The sequence below is a fragment of the Aythya ferina genome (genome assembly GCF_964211825.1).
Source record: "Aythya ferina genome assembly, chromosome: 2".
Classification (NCBI taxonomy): domain Eukaryota; kingdom Metazoa; phylum Chordata; class Aves; order Anseriformes; family Anatidae; genus Aythya; species Aythya ferina.
Genome location: NC_140297.1, coordinates 80,957,001 through 80,978,731, shown reverse-complemented (window position 1 = coordinate 80,978,731; position 21,731 = coordinate 80,957,001). Strand labels below are relative to the sequence as shown.

Here is a 21,731-nt window from a genome sequence, read left to right as displayed (position 1 = left end):
AATGATCTGAACATAAATGGAGTTTCTTTTGAAAGTCTACTATACTTTGACACAAAATTCTGAAAAATAACATTTGGAGAAAACAGTACTTGAGAGAACAGCTTTCATGGATATTTCTGCACGCAGTCTTTTTGTTCACTTATGTCATACAAGATGTGGGGAAACTTTCCAGAAAGAAATGTATTCTGAATTCATTCTCTTTCTTCCTTATGATTAATGACAAAATCTGTAATTACTATTTCAGAATTCATAACACATATAAGAAAAGGAGCGCATGGCTACTTACAAATCATGCTGCAGCTGTGTTTATTTGAATTTCAAACCAGTACTCTTGTTTCATATTTTAACCTTGAAGGTTACTAGATTTGAGTAGTGGGAAATGGGAGTTGCATTTGGCATTTTCTGTGGGCCTTATAATGCCTTCCACTGAAGCTTCTCTTAGCAGTTGCTAGTCAGTGGCAACTTTTAACTAGGTCTGAGAGCACTTGTCAATGAAGACTGCTGGAGAAACAGTCATGGGTCTCACAAGGTCAGTAGGGCACATGGATCTATAACCTTCTCATCTACCATTCAAAAACGTGTCCTACTATTCACTGGATGCAAAAAATAAGGGGATAAAAAAGAATTAATACTTTGAAATTCTTATAAAAATACTCATGCTGAAAATTGAAAGTACCTTTTAATTCAGGGCTTTTGTCAAGGCACATGAAAATTACTGTAATATGAGATGTTAATCAGTTCCCATGATGGCAGAAATCTAGCTCACTCCAAAGCAGAAGACATGCTGACGTTCCAGCAGCTACTTACCAAACACCTCTGGAAGTAAGTGCTCAAACTACTTTAAAAGACATGCAATAGAATATTTAAAAACAAAACAAAACAAAACAAAAAATCTCAGACAAATGGTGAGAACCCAAGGCAGTCCCTAAGCAGAGACATGAGTCCATAATTGTAGAGATCTAAGCAAGGTCACTTTAGAAACTTCTGCCAAATAGGATTAAGTGAAGCTGCTGCTAAATTTGTTGTCATTTTGTATAAGCTGTAATACTGGCAAATATTTATTTCAGATGTTCAACCTCATTCCTCCAAGCAAACGTCTGGACCTTTTCAAGAGTAATGCTGCCATACTTAAATAACAACAGAAAACAGACAGATGTAATGTATAAATTTTCCCAAAATGTACCAATGCTGTCTGAGATGAACCACTATTTACTCTAGAAAATTTTGTATACATTTAAAAGAGGAAAGTATCATTCAATGCCATTTCTTTAGAGCCTATAAATAGCAGGCATAGGTTTTAAGGAGAGTCTCAACGTGAACACAGGAGGATTAACAGACCTTCAGTAATCAAGTGGTAAACACATTTTCCCCTCCTGAGAAGAAAATAACAGCTAGCAAAAAGAATTTCTATGGTGAAGATTTTTGGAAAGATCTGTCCCAGTTCATCAAGTTGCTTCTAAAAACCCACTTTAAAGAGAGATCCTAAACAACAGTCAGTTCTAGTATACTTTATTATACAAGAAATAAGAAAAAAAGAAGACTAATTCTTTTGGATTGATAACTGTATGTTAATAAGATTGGATTGAGCTCTTATGACTTCATAGTAGTTTTCTAACCACGGGTATAATCAAAGATTTTGTTAAGATGCCATTCTCGTCTTGGACAAATTTAAGTTGAGAGTAACATAGGAGGGTTAAATACAAAAAGAATCCAAATCACTAAGTTGTCCAATCGGTAATTTCACAAGAATTTTGTTGGTTAAGATTCACAGAACTTTGACAAACAGTTTTGCACTATGGTTATTTGTTAATTACTGTAATTTCAAGTAAATCTTTTCCCTGAGATAAATATATCTTACAGATAACGTAACAGTTAAACACAGAACAAAACTGCAAACCACAACAAAAACTCTATCCATTTTTTCTGTTAATATAGCTAAAATATTGCACAACTATGTGCAAACGTCTCCAAAGATTCTGGTTAAGATACAGTAACAAGTGAATGGACTTAAATAAGCAAGGTATACAAGCTTTAGCTGCAAAAGAAGGGAAAGAATGGGCTACCTTCTCCTCTAAGACCATCTTTGAAACTATTGAAGAAAAGCTGAGAATCAGCAGCAATGGAAATTTCCATATATGCATGTGTGCATGCACAAGGGAAAAAAAATATAAAATACAAATTGATATTACCCAGATTATAAACAAAATCAAAATATCAACTTAAACAGAAGACGTACAAAATTTATGAAAGAAGAGAGTTCCACATGACTTATACCCTACAGATTCAGAAACATAATCTTCTATAGTGTTTTCAGTAGAGTTTTAATACAGAACTTGTCCACGTTACATAGACCTTTCTAATACATATTAAGTTAATCAAAGAAACAACCAACCAAACAAGCTTTAATCTAGAAGGAAAAATATGCTACCAAAGCACTAATAAATGAAGTTCAGAAATGTAGCACGGGCACATTACATCCTGGTACCTACTTGGCAACAGGACTTTTTCCGTTATGTTTCTTGTGGACTGTTGTGTGTTGCATTACATCTGGAAAAAAAAAAAAAAAAAAAAAAAAGCAAAAAGCATGATTCCAACAGCAATTATTTTCTCTTTTAGATCAATCCAGAGAATTCATCTTTCTATCACTACCCGACACTTAGTGGAAGACATCTCCATTAAATATACTAGACTTAATTTAAAGTGGTGAAATTAACAGATGTTGCATAAAGGACAGATCAGTTTGTACAGACAGTAGAATCAAGACGCTTTATCTTCAATTTCACAAAAGAATAAAACAGAATAATAGGAACTATAACAACCCCAAGTTTGCTCACCTCTAGATTTAGTCATAAGGACTAAATGTGTGACTGAGTATTGTCCAGTATGAAAGGGATGAAAAGAAGAAAGTGAATTAAGTCAGAAAAGTACAGTATTCTGTAATTTTTTTTTGGCTACTAAAATGAACCTCAAAATCCCATGTCATTGACGAGTTCTGAATAGTGAATGAAGATAAGTCTTACACAGAAGTATTGCATTCTGACCATCATAAATTTCACTGGGCAAGTAAAGCTTTACAAATAACATGAGACACAAAAAGAGATACCGCCTCAAACAAGAAACAAGAACCTTAGATTCATGGTCTACCCCTTTCTTTAAAACAATGGTTGAACTTTAACAAAAATAAGTTTTTTTTTCAATTTCAACTAGCCTTCTTGGCCTGAACTCCTGTCAATGCAACACAGAAGTGCAAATAATGACTTGAAAAAAAATACTTCAATTTTAAAACTTCTGGTAGCACCTTAGTAAAACGGCACACAAGGTGTTCTGCATTGCATTTGTAGCTTCATCAGTTGAACAAATTCCTTTTAAGGACAATAAATAAAATTACTTGAGCTACTTTTGAATGTACTGTAAATTTACTTGGTGTATTCTGAACTCTACAGAAGAATATAATAAAACAATTTTAAATAAGAAAAGTCTGTCTGAACTGCATGTGTGGATTACTGATTGCACATAAGATCAACTACAAGCTTATTAGTTATTAGCGTGTAAGAGGATAAGAGCGGTGCCTTTCTGTGAAAGCTAGTGCATCTGTCCATGTGCACCTACCAGCCCCATTTCTCAGCCTTTCCACCTACCAGAAACTTCTACCTGTTCATTACTCAAAGCAACGTGAAACTGGCTTGACATTCGTTACAGAATGAAATTACTAACCAGCCACTAGACTGCTGCTTCTACTTACGAACTGTTTTCTGAGGTATTTGGAAAACATGAGCTTTCAGACTGTAATCAATATTCACTACAGTCCCAAACAGGTAAAATCCATATTAACTGGCCAGAGTATAAAAGCAGCATAAGTTAAGAGGAAAAACTTCAACATCCTTTCTGTGTAAAACTAAAACCTAGACAAATTTGACACATTTATGGCAAAACAAACTGCTGTATTCAACTTGTAACCCAAATAATTGAAGAATAGGTAAAGATATGAAAAGCTGCAAACAAACTTGGCTCAAGTAAATTGTGGAGTATTTCTTCCTCTTTGCTCAACACAGCCATGAACTTCTGCCTCCAAGCTGTCTATGAACAATCCCACTTTTTGGATTATATAGAAACCCTCTAAGGAAACTGTAGGATGCATACACAGATTCTGCATTTATATAGCACATTTCATCCAAATCTCTCAGCTTTGTACCAAACCAATAAATAAATTGGTCAACTGCATGATTTCCAGAACTGAGTGTGGCAAATTTTCTCAGAGAAGAACCACCTTTAAGTACACAACTACCTTCCTCCTGACTTGAAGCTTCTGAACTGTCCTCCTTGAAGTGTTCTGGTGCTTTAACCGTCTTCAAAGAGGGTTGTAAGTTACCTGCAGAGAATAAAGTTCACGTAGTAACTTTATAGATCTTGAACAACTAAACAGGTCCTGAGTGCTTGCACTAAACTGGAAGCTAGGGAAATGGAAGACTGAACTTTCTGGTTTGCATGTGGCAATAATTTGAACATCATCTCCTTCAAAGCAGGCCATCTCCAAGAATAGAGGCTCTATGGAGATGCTTTTATTTTGAAGAAAAATGTGTGCAAAATAATTTTAAAACTACGGTGACATTTCAAAAGCTTTGGATTGTGATTATATGATGAATATTTCCATCATATTGCATATCAGATTTTCATAAATAATATTTTCTGTTTCAGCAGGAAATAGCAGGAGACCAGCTACAGTTACTAAAATTTTTATGCAATGAGTTACACTCCACTGTTAAATTGTTCACCTGCCAAAGGAGACTTAATTTGGGCTGAAGTCATCTAGTGTCCTTAACACAGTCTTGATGCATCATTTTTGCCTTGTTATGCCAGATGAGGTAACAAAAAGTGGCAATAATATTTACAGTTTTGTTGCAAAAATACCAGTGCCCCACTCTGAAAGAGAACTAAGTTCAGCAATGAATTGAACTCTAGGAGTCAACTCTTTTCCTCTCAAAAAATTCCAAGTTAGTGCAGGTAACAGCATCTGAAAGCTGCTTTTCAGGATCTTGAAGTATTGATGGGAAGATCTTCCTGAGTATTGTTTGCATTGAACATACTAAACCCCAAGAGACGTGTTCTGATGAAGTCTACGGGGATGACAAACTTACCCCAGCCTGAAGAGGTGTCTAAAATAACTGATGTTATGAACCAGGAGGGAGCTAATTGATTCCCTCCTTAACGGAACCGTGACAGCATGGATAATGACGCTTACTGGACATATTATTCGGTGTGAGATCTCAACTATTACTTAAGGTATAAAGATCCTCCACTGAATTGACAATTTATTTCCACAAAGATTTTACTAAAATCATACCTATAGCATTTAAGTACTTCAGAGAGTATTTCTGTATTTCTGTGAATGGACATTTTATCCCCAGATCTTAAAAATGACTGAAGACCAATGTAAGCCACAGTCAGTTTCTCTAATTCATTCTGCACGTTTGATTTAAGAAAAATCTCATCCCAGTTCTCAAACACATGCTTCTTCCCTCTCCCCCAGCATTGCCACTATATTCAAAATATGCCACTGTGGCCTAAATTGCAATTGTAAATACTTAGGAGGATTTCAGTATTCCCAAACACGAAATTTAGAAAAACACAGTGGCCAGCAATAAAAACTTTAAAAAAATAATATTTTATTTTTTTTTTAAAAAAAGAACTCGATGAGTACTTCTGTCTTAGCACAGCACATAATAGTCTGCAGTACAGTAAATGTGATGGTGAACCACCCCAGAGAAGTTACCCGGCCTCCTTTATCAACAGATAAACAACTACACGTAAATTCAGCATGCTATTTGTCTTCATCAAAGCTTTCCTTAATATCCATCTCAATGTCAGGGCCCTGACCAGTGGGCTTTACAGCCTCTTCTGCCCTGCCAAGGGCCACACCTGCCTGTGTTCGAGACCAGCTCTGGTACAGGGCAGTTTTGCAATCTTGGCTGAGACTGGTGGGAAAGAGCTGGAGATGCCTCGTGCAGGGCCTCCATCCTTGGGCTCAGGAGCCACATGCCAGCTCAGGTCTTTGCCCGGGCTATGCTGCAGCCCTGCCTGGGCCTGGCCACGTCTCGCCGATCCTGTTCGTAACCCTGACCTACTGACTTCTCTGCCCTGACCTCAGACGCGACTCACTGCTACCGACTTCACTGGTAATCACCAGACTCTTGCCTGTCCCTGAGCCTAATCTTCCTCACAGCGAGTTAAGCCCATTAGAAGTTTTCTCTCCTCTCTGCTGAACAATGAAGTTCCTCATCCTTTCTACCCGTCATGCATTTTAGATCTGACAAAGCCTCATGACCTTTCATGTAGCCTATATGCACATATATACACATGTATACACTTCTTTTGTTTTGTGTTTTATTACAAACTATCTCCCATTTATGATCGCACTATAATCTGTAAGGCATCGTCCTGCAGAGTTAAGGTCTTAATCTACCAACAACCCTGCAGATCATTTCTGTCCTGCACGCCTGCAGTTGAGTCTATTAGGATGGGACCTAGCACTGGTTCTTTTTCAGTGCATTTCTACAATTTGTGAGGATCATTTTAAATTATAATAATGTACAGCAACATACTGACAACTTTTTCCCACCTAGATGTAGCCTATAGACTGACACATGCACATCCTATGCCGTGTGTCCATCGTTAATGTGAATCTTTCTGGGCCTTGGAACTTCCTTCCTCCCCATGCAGCTCTTCATTACAAGACAGTTGTCAGACTTTTTCACAGCAATAAATTCCAGCCAATTTCACAATCGTCCTGGACCTCATTAGTTTAGCTTATATACGAAACTGACACATAAGAATGTCCTAACCGTTACTAAAAAAAAATAGGTTCAAAACCACAAAATAACATCTGCAGCTTCTCCCATAAATCACAAGGCCTTATCTGATCACAGAAAGAACACATTTGATACACCACATGTATCATCTCGGATTTGTGTTAGCTGTCATCCTCTCATTTTCTTTCGAGTGCTCACAAGCAGTCTGTTCAAAAACTCTGACTTACTCCTTACTAAGATCTTCTGCAACTTCTGAGGCTACAGTCTCACAGTCAGTACCTGAACTGCCATGGTATATAACATGCACTGAAGGAAGAAAAGATTCAATAGAAACAAAGAGCACATCTTAAGACAGCCATACAGAGAAGCTAAGCTTGGGTCACACAATTTATAGTGCACAAGTGCCAGGTCCACCAAGGAAATACCAGCAATGCAAATGCTCTGAACAAGATTCTGTATGATCTGAAGTCAGGGCCATCCCATTATTTACATGCTGTGTACCCAAACCAAATCTTAGTTTAAATATCAAGACAAACACAATCTACAAAAGAAACCAAATAAATAACATGCAATTTTTTGGGATCAGTGCAGAAGGTTTTTTGTTCCCATGTTGACAACAGTCTCATCATTCATTTTCACAGGATTCATAAAAAAGATGGCAGTAGCTTTAATAAAAAAGCATGCTTTTTAAAAAGCTTGCTTTTCCTTTGAAGTCTTGAAGCTTTAAGTAAGTTTTTAAATGGCCAAAAATATTTGGCTGCATTTCTATTCAATACGACTTGTCCTACTGCTGAAGTGGTAATGAGGTCAGGGGATTTGGGCCCGTTTTGATAGTTCTTATAAAGTCCCAAACTGTTGCACATGCTCAATTTATTTTTACCTATTTTAACAGTATGATGGTACAAAGAAGAAAGAAAAGAAAAACAAGCTGGTGCTTCACAGCACAACCCCACTGTCAAAAGCATATGTCTGCTGAAACAACTATTCATTAGCAGTGAGTTCAAGTATGACCAGCAGAATACAATGTAACATGAATATGTAATTAAAAAACATAATTAGGCATGACAGGAAGAATCACTTTTTATAGACTTTTTGTTATATAGAACAGTATTAAGATATTTCTTACTGTGAGTGTGCAAAGATTCTGATGAAATTGATTGGAAGAAGTTGTATACTCTCTGATTCTGCAGAAAAGCTTGTGATGTATTTGAAAATAGCTGCCTGAAATTTAAGTGAAATTTTGTTAAATTGTAAGTAATATTTCATAGGAAAAACAGAAAAGTACCATTTAAGAGCAAATTAGGTAGTTCTTAAAAAGACTAAACACTTTAACTTGCAAACTTGCACACTGAGCATACAGAAGATTAAAGGCTACCTCAGAGCTTTGTTGTTCAGATCTAGTGTTCAGTCCTAGTTGGAGTACAGCCAGTAAAAGAAATCGGTATTATGGATTTTTTAAAATTAAAAATATATGTACTTTTGAGCCACACTGTAACATTATCAGAGAGGAGCTTGGACAGATTCAAAAAAGCACTGAACCTTAAGTTTTAACTTTTTTCCTCAACTTTTTTTTTTCCCAAAAAAATGCACCTGCTTTTTAAAAACACTTTTTGATTAAATACAAAGTTGAATTTGCCTATAAAGACAGTGTCTGAATTTCATAATTATCTCAAAGAGCTTAGGGTGGGATTCTCAAAATTGCCCAGCACTGTTCTGAATCTGTTCCCAAGGGCTCAGTGACTTCCTATAGCTTCAGACAAGAAAATAGTCCAAGAATAAATATTTTAAGTCCCACAACAGATTTCCAGTTTTTGCTTGCCAGCACTGCCAGTTCTACTTTTTTTTTTGGAGGGGGTAAAGGCAATAAAAAAAATTTTGGCCAACCAAGCATGTACTAAAGACACCTAAATACACATTTCTGCTTAACTGACACTGTAAGAAAAAATTTTTTACACAGTAATGTTATTGTCAAGATTATTCACATGGTAATTTAGCATAGTCACAGCTCCATTTAGTAATTACGACTCCATACTATAACATGGCTGGATATATTTAAATGATATCCTCAAACAATCTGTTGAGTTTGTAATTATTCTGCAGTTAGGCTTTACACCCTTTCTGTATTACAGATACTAACCAATATTTTAAAACAGGGTATTAGTCAAAACTGATCTAGCTTTTACCTTGAAAATCAAGCCAATAAAAGACAAATAATGGTACAGAGCAAAATAAAAGAAAATTGGGAAGGAGAGGGGAAGGGGAAGGTTAAGGCATGCAGCAGCTCTGTATCTTCTGTAGCTGAGCTATTGAGACAAAACCCTGAGACAGAAGAAGCTTGGACTCAAGTATCTGCGGTATTCAGAGCAGGAGCTTGACAAGCAGTGCCTGATTACTTCAGCAAATGTCTCAAGATTCACTTGGCCTAACCTGGTTAAAAGTTTTAAGTTACTTTGAATAAGGTTGAACAACCCCGACAGAAAAGAACAAACCTAACTAACAAGGTACTTATAGCAAATAAAAAGAACAAGGGAGGCATACTCAAATTCGTACTGCTTTTCTGAGTTACAGGATTTAACCAAAATGGCCTACAGCTCAGCAAGCACGCTCATAACTAGCTAACAGGTTATGAGGTATTTGCCCTTTTCTTACAGATGCATGAATTGCATTTCATTTTATAGATATGCTTCATTATTACTGTTTATTCTTTTCCAAATTCTGTTCGGTGTCACTCTGTTGTGATTCAGAATCAGAAAATAGCACTTTGAGTTACTTTTTCATTTTTCTAAATATGTCTTTGTATAATGAAGACAAGGCCCTCCCTCCCTAAAGTACCAATCATTGCTATGCTACATTGCCCTGCACTAATACTTTCTTAATTGGATGATTACTCCTTAATAAGTCCGCACCATTGAAGTTTGAAAGTAGATTCTCATTTTCAAGACAAAATATGTATTTCATCACTGCCTTCCCATCTTCTTCATAAATTGCATTAACACAGCAGAATTTCCCCTGTCCCTAGCAGTCATCTAGTTTGATTGCAACCCCTTTTCAGATAACGCATTTCAGGTTATTTGCTAGAATTCTCACCTGATTATGGGCTCAAGATCAGCATGCCTTCGCTCTTCCCTCTTCTGAAAACCCTGATTTAGTGCTCTTAAAATAGTCTTGTCAAACGCTTCAGAAGACAATTCCTTTGGAAGCTGAGAAAAAGGTTAAAAATGGCAATTACTCATTTCTCATCTTAAGATTATCTTTGTTCATCATCAGTCTTTATACCTTTTGTTATCTATGGGAAACTCTACTGTTCCAGCTTGAATAAAGTAATTTGCAGATGAAGTACAACAAATCATCATAATTTAATTTTGGTAGAGAAACACTTTGCTGTAAATTCTCCTATTAAGTCTAGGTGTATGAAGCTCTAAAGCTCTCTTTAAAAGAAGATGTAGATTCAGAAATTCACTGATGTTCTTTCTTAGAATAATTTACATCTTTTTCCAATTTCTTTCTTTAAACCTTTCACACAAAGAAAGTAGGTCTGAAAATAACAATAACAAAAAATACCAGGGAGGATGCCGAGCACTGTACTCACTATCATTATTTCACTAGATTAAATTATTTCAAAGAAAGAGTAGAAATGACCATTTAAAGATACATAATGCACTGGGTTTCAGCAGGCAATACCAAGATCACTCAATAGCAAGTCCTTCTCTAGTTGCTATTAACACCAAAGCTTCTCATGAAAATTCATTCAATTTCCAATGCCAGTATCACAAAGTGAGGCCTTCTGATGTTCCAGTTCAGAACATAAAATTCTTGCTACTAAGGAGCTGTCAATTTTAAATGACAAGTTTTCTCTGGAACAAAATTTTCTCACATTTATAACTTCCAAAATGATATGCTATAGTAAATGAAAGCTCATGAAATTAGTTAATTTATTTAGAAAAAACAGTAATATATATTTTTAATTTTGGTACAGTTAAAAGAAAACAGCCACAGCAGAAATGCTTCCTCCTAAACTTAAAAGCTATTGCTGATCTGATTTACATCTACCATCAGTTTCAATCAACAGCACTAAGCAACTTACACTACAGCGGCATCTTCCTCTCGTGTATCTGGAACATGCCCAATCCAGAGTGCCAGCTGGATATACCATGCTGCTAGTGGTATAACAGCAAAGCACTAAGTAATTCTTTCACTGATTGAAGTGCTACTAATAAACATACGCTATTTCTAATGTAGATAATTGCTTGGTAACATGCAAAAATAGGAACTTCTGGAATTCAGATTGACAGATACTGTTAGTATTAGTACAATGCTGTAGCACCTGAAGAGCATTAGATTTGAAAACAGAAAAAAATGCTTCTGAACAGAAAGTAGCTTTTCTGAACACTTTGGCTTTAATATGTGTTACTGAATACCTCTGACTGAAGAATTTGTCAGTATTAAACAAATGGTTTACTCATGCCACTCCAAAAGCATGGGGAAGTGCAAACTTCCTGCCACAATGTTTTGTATATAATTTTGCCTCAAGAAAAAGCCACAACTTTTTTTCCTTTAAAGCTTTTATTAAAAGGGATTCAATTCCTTTTGTAGCTTAAGATTGAGAGTCGTACAAACCCAAGTGAAGGTGCTTACTATCTTAACTCCAGGTAATAAGACAGTCTTGTTACCACAAGCATGTTAGTCCTTCCACATATGTGGGCAATTTCCTAAACGCAAGTAACTTCTTACGCTTGTCACCCCAGAGAAGGTGCTCTTCAAATCTAAGGAAAAGTTACCCCATTTGCTACCTTAGCTTTTCTCATCAATGCTGCTGCTCTGCAACAAGTTTTATAAAGTTATCTTACTCCTGCCACCCACAAACTCGTCATTTCCTATCAAGTATTTTGCCCATTCCTTCCTGTCCTAGGAAACAGAGCGTACTACTTAGCAATGCTATGCAGATTGGAAATGGGAATAACAGAAAACTAGAATGCAAGGATGGATGAACTTGATGCCTGACTCCTATTACTCCCCCTTGCAGCAAGTAGGTACTAGAGGGCCCATTTCAGAAGCTGGTGTGCTTCTTTACTTTGCAGGTAGGAGAACATGAGGCATGCAGTTCAGCACTCATCCCACGAGCTGCAGAGGATCTCATACGACAACCCTGCTTTTAAGGTTCTCTTCACAAATAGAGGAATTTTGTGGACACACCGTCTACAACTAGATATTCCACCCATAATTCAGACCCTCACGAATCAAGCGCTGGGAACTCTCAGAACTAGATACTCCAACTGGATTACAGCAGCAGCACATACTCCCCTTCATTTTTACAACACTAGAAAACACCATATTGACAACAAACAGCGAAGGATACTGTGGCCTTTATACAGTAACAAGCGCTCCACTTGCAATTAAAATCGCAGTAAGAGCTTCAGATGCTACTGAAACATGCCTAAAACAGAGCTCTCCTTAGTACAGGAGAGGAGTGTGCAGTGAGGAGTTTAACTATAGAATTTCCCAGAATAGACAGAACTCCAAATATTAGGCACTGACAATGAAACACACAGTTCAAGGTCATCACACTCTGGGGATCCACATGCTGTCTCTGCACGCTAATACATTCCCTGCTTTGGGAGGAGGGAGAGGGGCTTAGAGAATATCTACTTTTTGTAAACATACACATGCACAAGTAAGCAGTTTATAGTTTCTCAAGTTTAACTCCTTCTGACAGTAAATATGCCTGCCTTTGTTCTGCTGAAGAATACAACAGTAAAATTAAAAGCTGTTATGCTCGTGGACCTGCATCATTAATTAAAATCAAAAAATATATATTCTTAAGGTTATTCTAATGGGGTACAAATTAGCAGTGCTTGCCCCTATATATTAATTCTGTGGGTATATTGTACAGTCAATTTTAAGGCAGTTCAGTTAAATCTGCCAGACAAGTTTGAGTCATTTGAAACTCGTCAAACATTCCACTGAACTTTTTCATCTGTCAAGTTGCTCCACCACAATAAACATAATTTAAATGGTTAATAAAATTCTGTAGTAAAAATGCCAGTAGCCTGCTTTTGCTTTTGCAATTACATCCCAGAAATCACTGACCTCCTAAACTACATCTGAAGTTATAAATCTGATGTGTAAACACTACTTTTGTATTTCAATACATACTTTTAGCAGGAATTCCTGAAGCTCCTGGTGTGTTTTTGTTACACATGTTACCGAAAGATCGGACCAGGTTACCTGAATAATGAAAGAGAAGAGAATGAGTAAAGTTTCTTTCTTCCAAAGATCATACCAGTTGGTCAACTTTAACATTTTCTTAACTCTTATATTGAGATCATCAGACTTAATACTAGCAGCTAAGTTAATACCAGGCAAAACAGAGATAACAGTGTACCTTTCAGAGATGTACACTAATTTTGAGTGCACATCTTGAGATCATTTTAATGTTATTTGTGGCTAAAAGCAATATGAACAAATTCAGGTCAATGCAATCAAGTCCCTGAAGATTACTTAGTGACTCCAAAAGAAGCCAGGCAGAAGGCTGTGTAATTAGAGGATTCTATCAAACGGTTGTCATTAACTTCAGAAAACAGAGCAAAGGACTGTAGGTCAGATATACTGGATTTAGTTCTTGCTGCCATTAGTCAATAAATAAATGAACAAAAATCTTTCTGCTTCTCTTGCATATAAAATAATTTTATCCGCCTCAGGTTTGATTCTTATATGGTCATACTGAACTTCTTGTAGGATACAGTTCATAAAAAATATTGCAAGTTACTAACGAAGTTACTCAAGAATAAGACAGCATATTGGTATACGCTTCTATCAAATTTTCAGTAGCTTATTGTTCTGACACAACATGCAAGCATTAAAACAGCACCTTCACGTGCATATTTTGAGGAAAAAGCAGCTTGGTTAGATGAGTGCTGCCTGCCTTTTAGCCAACCTCTGTGCTTAGGATTCCCATTACATGCATGGGAAGATTCTGTGTAATGGGAGCAGACAAGGCAATTATAAACATTAATTTACTCCAAAGAGCAGACAGGAAAATGTCAACCACCAACTGCCTTCATCTTAGTCCCCTAAAATGCCAGCTACTGTTGGTGACCTCGGTTGGGAAGCCATGACTGTAAATTGCTGTTAAAACTTTAAGAAGCAGTGTCTGGGCAAGCATAAAATGATCCACCGTGAAGAACACAGTATATACCTGCACAGATGAGGAGAGGAAACTCTTTTCTAAAAGAACTGAGGTGGAGTTGATTCAAGATTACTCAAATACTTCCCAGAATATCTCCAAACATTCCCCCTTTAACAAAGAAATTCAAAACCACTGTCAAATCCATCTACATGCTGAATTTCTAAAGTAGTTTTGTGATTTTAAATATTAATAATCCATATGGGCATTCTATACAAACCTCCAATTTCTACTACTGTATTTTACCTAGTACCTAGTTCACAGACCATTTGGCCAAAATATCAATGACAAGGTTGAAATACTTGGGCAAGATAATTTAAGAACTGAAGGCTAAATCCTATATTAATGTCCTCAGCAAAAGAAGAGGTTTTTTTGTTGTTGTTGTTATTGTGTTTGTTTTTTTTTGCTAGTTGTTTTTTTTCCGTCCAAATTCCAGCTTCAGACACGTCCAACATCAAACCTCTTTTTACCTCTTCAAAGAGCTCCCATGACCCACATCAAATGACCAGTTACATGAGTTATAATGTGTGATCTGCAGCATTCTTTTGTTTGGGGAAAAATGCTACGACCAAATCTGGTAGGCCAGATCTGCATCTACTGACCAAATGACTAACGTTAGTCAATCATTGCTAAGAAAATTATGACTTTGACTCAACCAGAATATCACTACCAACAGCCTCAGCAGCGATTATTTAAACACCTACAGCCTTTAATAGCAGACTTCAATACTGAAAGCTTCTTTTCCAAAATAGTATGAAGTACTGTTTCAGTTTTGTTTAAAATTCACTCGGAATTGTTTGATATGTTGCCTCTGGTTATTATTATATATGAAGACTATAGTAGGAAGGCCTTCAAATTTATTAGCATCTTTTTAGTTTGTGCTGTTTTTTTTTTTTTTCCATTTACTGAAAAAGCCACGAAAGCCACAAAAAAACAGTTTTGTCACTCATAAATGATACCTAAAATGAATGTATGACTCCAAGTAATACATAGCTGCAGACAAGAACTGTACTTCTTTGTCACTCGAGCAAACAATCAGCTAGTTTTAGAATTCTTTGCAATGCTTACTCCAAAACAGCATAAGCCAAGTTTACTGAAGTAATGTCACACACAACTATTGCTGGTGTTTTAGACTTTCCCATCTTATGCCCACAATTACTAAAAAAAAAAAAAAAACAAAACCAGAAAACTGCTCTGCACACCGAATCCAAAAGAATTACAGGATAATTCCATGAATCTCTGGAGAGCCTCATGTAGTTAAAAATGGTCTTCTGTACCTCTACAATAGGTATCAGGAAGATACCAACATTCCAGGGGTTATTTGCTTACTTTGAATGTGTACTCCAAATGTTTGTCAGCCCTTTTTCTTGGTACTCCTTTCAGGGTTATCTTCTCAATGTGCACAGCTGAAAGAAAAACAGTTTACTGTACATACTAAAATTAGTTTGAAAACGTACCTACTTACCTAGCCACTCTGAGAATTGCCATACATTATTTACTGACTCACAAGACCCAGCTCCTCCTCAGATGCTATTTTACCATAACAAACTGCAGGGGGCAGGTGGAACCTTGTTCTCTACAAAGTGTTTCTCAGACCTGACCACAACCCTTTCACTGCAGATGACAGGAAATCCGTGCATTAACCAAGAGGTTACTTGAACCTAAAGTCACGTAAATACATCATTAACCACTATGAGTGAAAAGGCAATGAAAAGAAGTCAAGTTCCATCTTTATTCCAAGTAACGAGTGCTGAAAAAGAACAGTGACTTTGCCTTCTACATCTGTTTCTGAAACATCAAGTAGTAGTGAGAGCAAACTGAATTACATATTTCTGAAAGGCACTTCGCTGGAAGAAACACTTGGGGAAGGCCTAAACGAGTCAGAAGTGAGCATCAGCAAACTGAAAATCACAGAATCACAGAATGGTTTGGGTTGGAAGGGACCTTAAAGACCATCTAATTCCAACCACCCTGCCATGGGCAGGGACTCCTCCCACCACACCAGGTTGCCCAAAGCCCCATCCAGCCTGGCCTTGAGCACCTGCAGGAATGGGGCATTCACAGCTCCTCTGGGCAGCCTGTGCCAGGGCCTCACCACGCTCTTTGTAAAGAATTTATTTGTAATATCTAATTTAAATCTACCCTAGTTTAGTTTAAAGCCATTAGTCCTTGTGCTATCAGTACATCCCCTGGCAAAAAATCCCTCCCCAGCTCTCCTGAGCCCCCTTTAGGTACTGCCAGGCTGCTGTAAGGTCTCCCAGAAGCCTTCTTGTCTCTTGGCTAAACCCCAAGTTCCTCAGCCTGTCTTTGTAGGAGAGGTGCTCCAGCCCTCTGAGCATCCTCATGGCCCTCTTCTGGACTCCCTCTATTACATCCATGTCCTTTTGTGCTGGGGCCCCAGAGCTGATAATCCCCTCCCTTGCCCTGCGGGCGACACTGCTTTTGGTGCAGCGAAGGATAGAGGCTTTCTGGGCTGCAAGTGCACGTTGCCAAATGAAGAGCAGAAGCAGAAGGCTACTACGATCATACCACGCAGAGTATCATTAGATTGAACTGAAAAGGAAGAAGGGTACTTTAAAGGACATGCTGCTTAAACATTCCTTCCCCACAGTCTGCTTTGTTCAGGAGTAGGCAAGCTCCGGCTGTGACATAGCAGCAGCTATGTATGGCCTTCAGGATCCAAAGATACTCTTCAGAGCACAAAGTATTATTCAGGTAATACTGTATATAAAGATCCTCGTATAGCTGAGATGGGCTTTACACTTTTCCTGCTATGCTGTTCTAAGAGTTCAACAGAATTTTGCTCCCTTACAAGCGTAATCGTAACACGTAAAAATTTCTGTTCAAAACCAGCTCTGCCAATTCTGCACCGTTAATGCTTCCTTTCAGTGCTTTTGAAGCTCTTTTTGGAGGGTGCGTATTACCAGGTAACATTTTCCTTTCGATTCTTAATTGCCTTTTTTTTTTTTTTAAACAGGGGATATATTGGGAACTACTCATACCAATTAAAATTATCAACTTCCTACAAGTATCTGTTACAAAGCTTATCAATGGAAGTTAACTAATTGCCATTTCGTCCAACTTCAACACTTTGAACAAATTCTGTTAGAGTTACAATCAAAGTATCATCCCCATCTGAACATGCCAGTCCCAGGAAAACTAAGTGTTAGCAATCTAATAAATCTAAAAATCAGAATAATAAACACATATCCAAGCCTAGTGATAGTATTCAGCTCCCGATTCTCTTGGGAAGAGTGACAAATGCTGGGATGGAATGGTGTACATTGGCTGTAACCCTTCACCTACCCTTTACCTGGGAGTTACAAGAACTGGACAACCAGTTCATTTTCATCAATTACTGAAGACTAATTATTGCAAAATCAAAGAAATCTGAGACAAGCTAAGGATGCCAAATCATAACATACATCTATATACCATGGAAAACTGATTTTTTACCTCTCTGGTATAGACAAAAGCACTGTTAGAAAAAGGGCTATGGCCTAACATTAGTTTTAGTGCACTAAAATTCCTTAACAGCCAATGTTAAAATCAATACCATCAGCTGGACTGATATTCAGAAGTTAATTAAAAAGTTGATTCCCAGGACTGGAACTGAGAATAATGTTTTAAGTTCCATTATATTGCTATACACATATATTTAATTATGGAAACTAATCAGCATCATTAACATTCACATGTAGACAACATTTTTTCTAACTAGACTGTGTTTATTTTAAACTATTGAGTGTTATCAATGCTAAATATATTTGTCTTCCAATACCAAGAAATTTTATTACACAGTGTAGTACCTTCAACTTCCTTAACTTCTTTTGCTGCTGTTAAATGCTCAATTTTAATAAGTTATACACAACAGATAACTACTGCTTAATGCCTTACAACCTTAGTTTCACAGATTCAATAGCCTACTTTAAAACCCTGTTTCCACAATCACATTTTAAATACTCTAAACAGCGAGACCAAGAAGAAATGTTTAAACATGCAAGCTAACAAGGTGCATTGCAGCTCTAAATCCCTTCTGAATGCAACACACATTCAAGACGATTAAGTCAAACGTCGGTGATACTGTTTCCATTTTATTTTAAGTATCAATTGAGATTTCTAGAAGAATCAAAATCAACAAAGCTGAGAATGAAAAAAGTTTTACTGTCAGTGCTATTTCTAACACAGTTTGGAGATTACTGTAGCACGGGCCCTCTGTCATAATTCTAATATAACAAACATCACAAAATTATTCTGATACTTCCCTGTAGTTTCTAAAATACAATACAAATACTGAGAAATATTTAAGCACTGTGCTAGACTCATTTATTCATCTTTGCTTTGCTTCTGTTATTTAATTCAAGAATGTCACTGATGAGTCTCCCATTTCTGTTCCTAATTTGTGAATGTGAACACTTTGTTCTTAAAACTCTGTAAAAGGTTTTCAAATACGTCTGTTGTCTGTAATCTCCCATAATCTGTTTTTTTTTTTTATTATTTTGTAAGGAATTAAAACTTGCAAATTGCCTGCCTTCAAAGTGTAATTAAATCTCCACAATATAGACAAAAGGATATTTATCAGGACAAAAGAATAGCAATGTTTTTCCCGGATTGCTAGCTCTTCACTAACCAGAAGATAGTGTAAGCTTATTTTGAGTAGACAAGTGATCTGCTAATCTTGTTGGAGAATAAAGAGTAAGAAGAAATCTGTTTTCAATAATGCTCATTTCTTCAAACTGTTCTGGCAACTGTACAAACGAGTTCTGTTTGTGCTCTGAAGTCTTATCCTTATTCTCCTCAGTAGATCCAAAATACAACTTACTTCTATATGGAAAGCCTACCACTTCTCTGAACTACCACTTCTATAAAACCTCGTTTCTTTCTTCCTCCTTTTTTTTTTTTTTTTTTTTTTTAAGGCTAATCAAATACAACTAAATTGGTTAGCAAAAGCTATTCATGGCTTCACAGTACGCTTAAATTTGTTTCAAAAAATTAAACAACACTAATACAGTGGCATTAAGTTTTTTTGCCTTCTTCCAAATGCCATAGCACTTTTTTTTCAGGAGAACACCCATTTGCAATCTGTTTTCATGCATGCAGTCACAAGCATTTAGCAGCTAACAAGGATGACAACCTGCCATAATACAGATAAGACTGAGTAGGCAGCAGAGAAGCTATTATACCTACCCGCCATTGCAGTTTCTCATTCAGATGAGCAGCAAGAAAGAAGTAAGATTTCCTGCAACTCCCAGGTGAGTTTAGCCTTAAGAAAAAACACCTCACAACACTTCTGAAAAGAAACTTCAGAATAATACATACCTTCTCGCTGAGGTCTATGGGAAGCCATCGGTAGTCCATCATGAGGTGCTGTGGTTCGTTCTAGCAAACTGGTCTCATTACTTGACATGCAGTCATTATGGGAAAAGTCATTCTAAATTGAGAAGGAAAGAAAAAGGAAGCTTATTAATATAATGCATACAATCTAAATGTGCTCGTAACAGCAGAAGATACCCCCAAAACAGTTACTTTGTATTCTACAGAAAAAGATACAAATAAAAAATGAGGCTCCCGAGAGGAGTCAAAATGATCACTAGCAATTTCAATTTTTACATTTTTTCCGTCAACTACCACCTCCACAGTAACACTGACTTTATTTTAAAAGCAGAATGATGTGGGGGACAGCTCATGTGCCTTCAGTGTATCTCACGGTGGACAATTCAAGATCAGTAACTCAGCACTTCCGTGCTAATTTATTATTAGCATGAACTCTTTCGGTTACCAACCTGTGAAGTAACCTACTCACAGCTTTGCAAACATATTCTCCCCAGTTACATTCATGCACTGGATCTTCAGCCTGCCACCTCTTCTGCATAGGAAATCATGAATAACTGTATGGACAGTCTATGCACCTCCAGCTAACCAGACATTCAGAACACAACTGGTTGCCATCTGCACCCTCTCCTCCACAGAGAAAAGGACTCAGAGCTCATCTCCCTCCGCATTTGCATGCAGACTTCAAAATGGTATGCCAAGAATTTCGACTCCTTTAATACAATGCGCAAGGAGGGACAGTACAGCAAGCCATACCGCTCAGATAACACGGATGGATCTCTCAGAGTAAAAGGACAAACAGGGTACAATGATAACCTAGTAGAAAAGTACTAGATGAGCATGAACTTCAAGTGTTGGTGTTTTTTTTGTTTTAATGGTAACATGAACCTGTATAATTTTTCCCAAATTGAGATAAAACGTTAATGTAACTGTTTACATGCCCTTCAATGACCAGGTCTTGTTATAAATCAAACCAGCTAACCAACATAAAGCTCAGAAATACTGTGAACCCTCCAGCTGACCAATGTAATTCTACATTTCAAGGAAAGACACAAAATGAGACCTCAAGAAAGCCATGCATGTAGAACTAGGAAATACCAGAAGTTACTAGCGAGTTTCTAGATTTATCTATTAAGTGAGACATCTGGTTTTGCCTATAGCATGTAGTGTAACATATGAGCTTAGTATATGCATGCAAGTACCATCAATATGCAAATATCTTGACCTCTGTGGCATGGTGGAGGGGTGTAGGGGGCAGTGGCAGCACACAGAGGGAGAGGAGGTTCTCTGTTTCACACACATCAATGAAATACCATTTGTTTGGTTGGTTTTTACTGAGTACTGGATGCTAGAACAGAAGTTAGTTTTCTCAGGAAAGGTTTCAAAATAAGGAAGTTAGATGGGGGCATTCACTGCACCCTGAATCTTAGTAGAATGTCTTAAAACAAATGAAGTTTCTGGGAGAAATGGACACTTCTTGTTGTAGATGTGTACTAAACGTTCAAAGTTCATTCCTCTCATTCAGGATGAAGAGCATTACTCCATTACAGACCTTCGTAAGAGAAAGATAGAGGGAAAAGAGACATCTTCAGACAGTATTCTTACCATTTTTAAATACAGGAAGAATAAGATTTTTGAAAATAAGTACCAGAATGTGAAAGAGTATATATATTTTTTTTCCTGAAGGACTCTTGACGGGACAAACCAGCTGTCAGGACAGCTCTGAGACTGTCACAAAAAGCAGGCCAGAACGAGGAAGCACAGGCACCGAAACACATCAAAATTCCCTTACAGAATGAACTTCTCAAGATTTTGCAGATGGCCCAACTATTGCTTGCTTCATTTTACTAAACCAGCTTTACAGCATCTGTGGCTTGGGTACGAACTGAGGCAACTCCTAACAAAACACACAACTCTTTTAGGGCCCAGGTAATCACGCTGCCATCAAGCCTGCCCTGGGCATGCTGTTAATCCAGCTCTCATCAGCCTCATCCACAGCAGTACCAAATCAGCAACTGAACATTTAACGTGCCCTTTAGATTGCACTACAAACGGTCAGATGAATTGAAAGACATTTCAGCTGTTTCATCCGAAGCAGCCTATGGTTTGTGTTCTGCACTGAATGTCAGTAATTTCAGGTTTCAGAGCAATCTGCCTTAACATACAGAGCACTTGTTGTTTCCTCGAGATAAAACTCACACCAGTCCCTAGTCACTCAGTAGATGATCTCAGCAAACTTCTTTGCTGACCAAAACATCACTTCATGCTTTAAATGCCCAATAAATTATGAGCATAATGTCAGACCTGGAACAAGAAAGGAAAATAGCTGCGTTATGAGTGAGATTGCATTTTAACAGCTCTAAGCCAATTTGCAAACTTATTTTACTAAACAGAAATTCACAAGCATGCCC

At 37.2% G+C, this 21,731-nt stretch overlaps 1 protein-coding gene across 4 annotated transcripts in view; it reads right to left on the bottom strand.

Annotated features, from left to right (window-relative positions):
- The window catches only part of ZCCHC2 (zinc finger CCHC-type containing 2), a 41,255-nt gene that overhangs the window by 10,735 nt on the left and 8,789 nt on the right, over nucleotides 1-21,731 (bottom strand). For 2 of the 4 annotated variants that reach the window (XM_084509341.1, XM_084509342.1), the window contains exons 2-8: nucleotides 19,309-19,420; nucleotides 15,319-15,395; nucleotides 12,960-13,031; nucleotides 9,894-10,006; nucleotides 7,933-8,027; nucleotides 4,286-4,369; nucleotides 2,490-2,547 (exon numbers count right to left, since the gene is read on the bottom strand). In XM_084509341.1, the coding sequence (XP_084365467.1) occupies nucleotides 2,490-2,547; nucleotides 4,286-4,369; nucleotides 7,933-8,027; nucleotides 9,894-10,006; nucleotides 12,960-13,031; nucleotides 15,319-15,395; nucleotides 19,309-19,420 (611 nt within the window). The remainder of the gene's footprint in view (nucleotides 1-2,489; nucleotides 2,548-4,285; nucleotides 4,370-7,932; nucleotides 8,028-9,893; nucleotides 10,007-12,959; nucleotides 13,032-15,318; nucleotides 15,396-19,308; nucleotides 19,421-21,731) is intronic. The other 2 variants (XM_084509343.1, XM_084509344.1) reach the window with 1 other exon arrangement.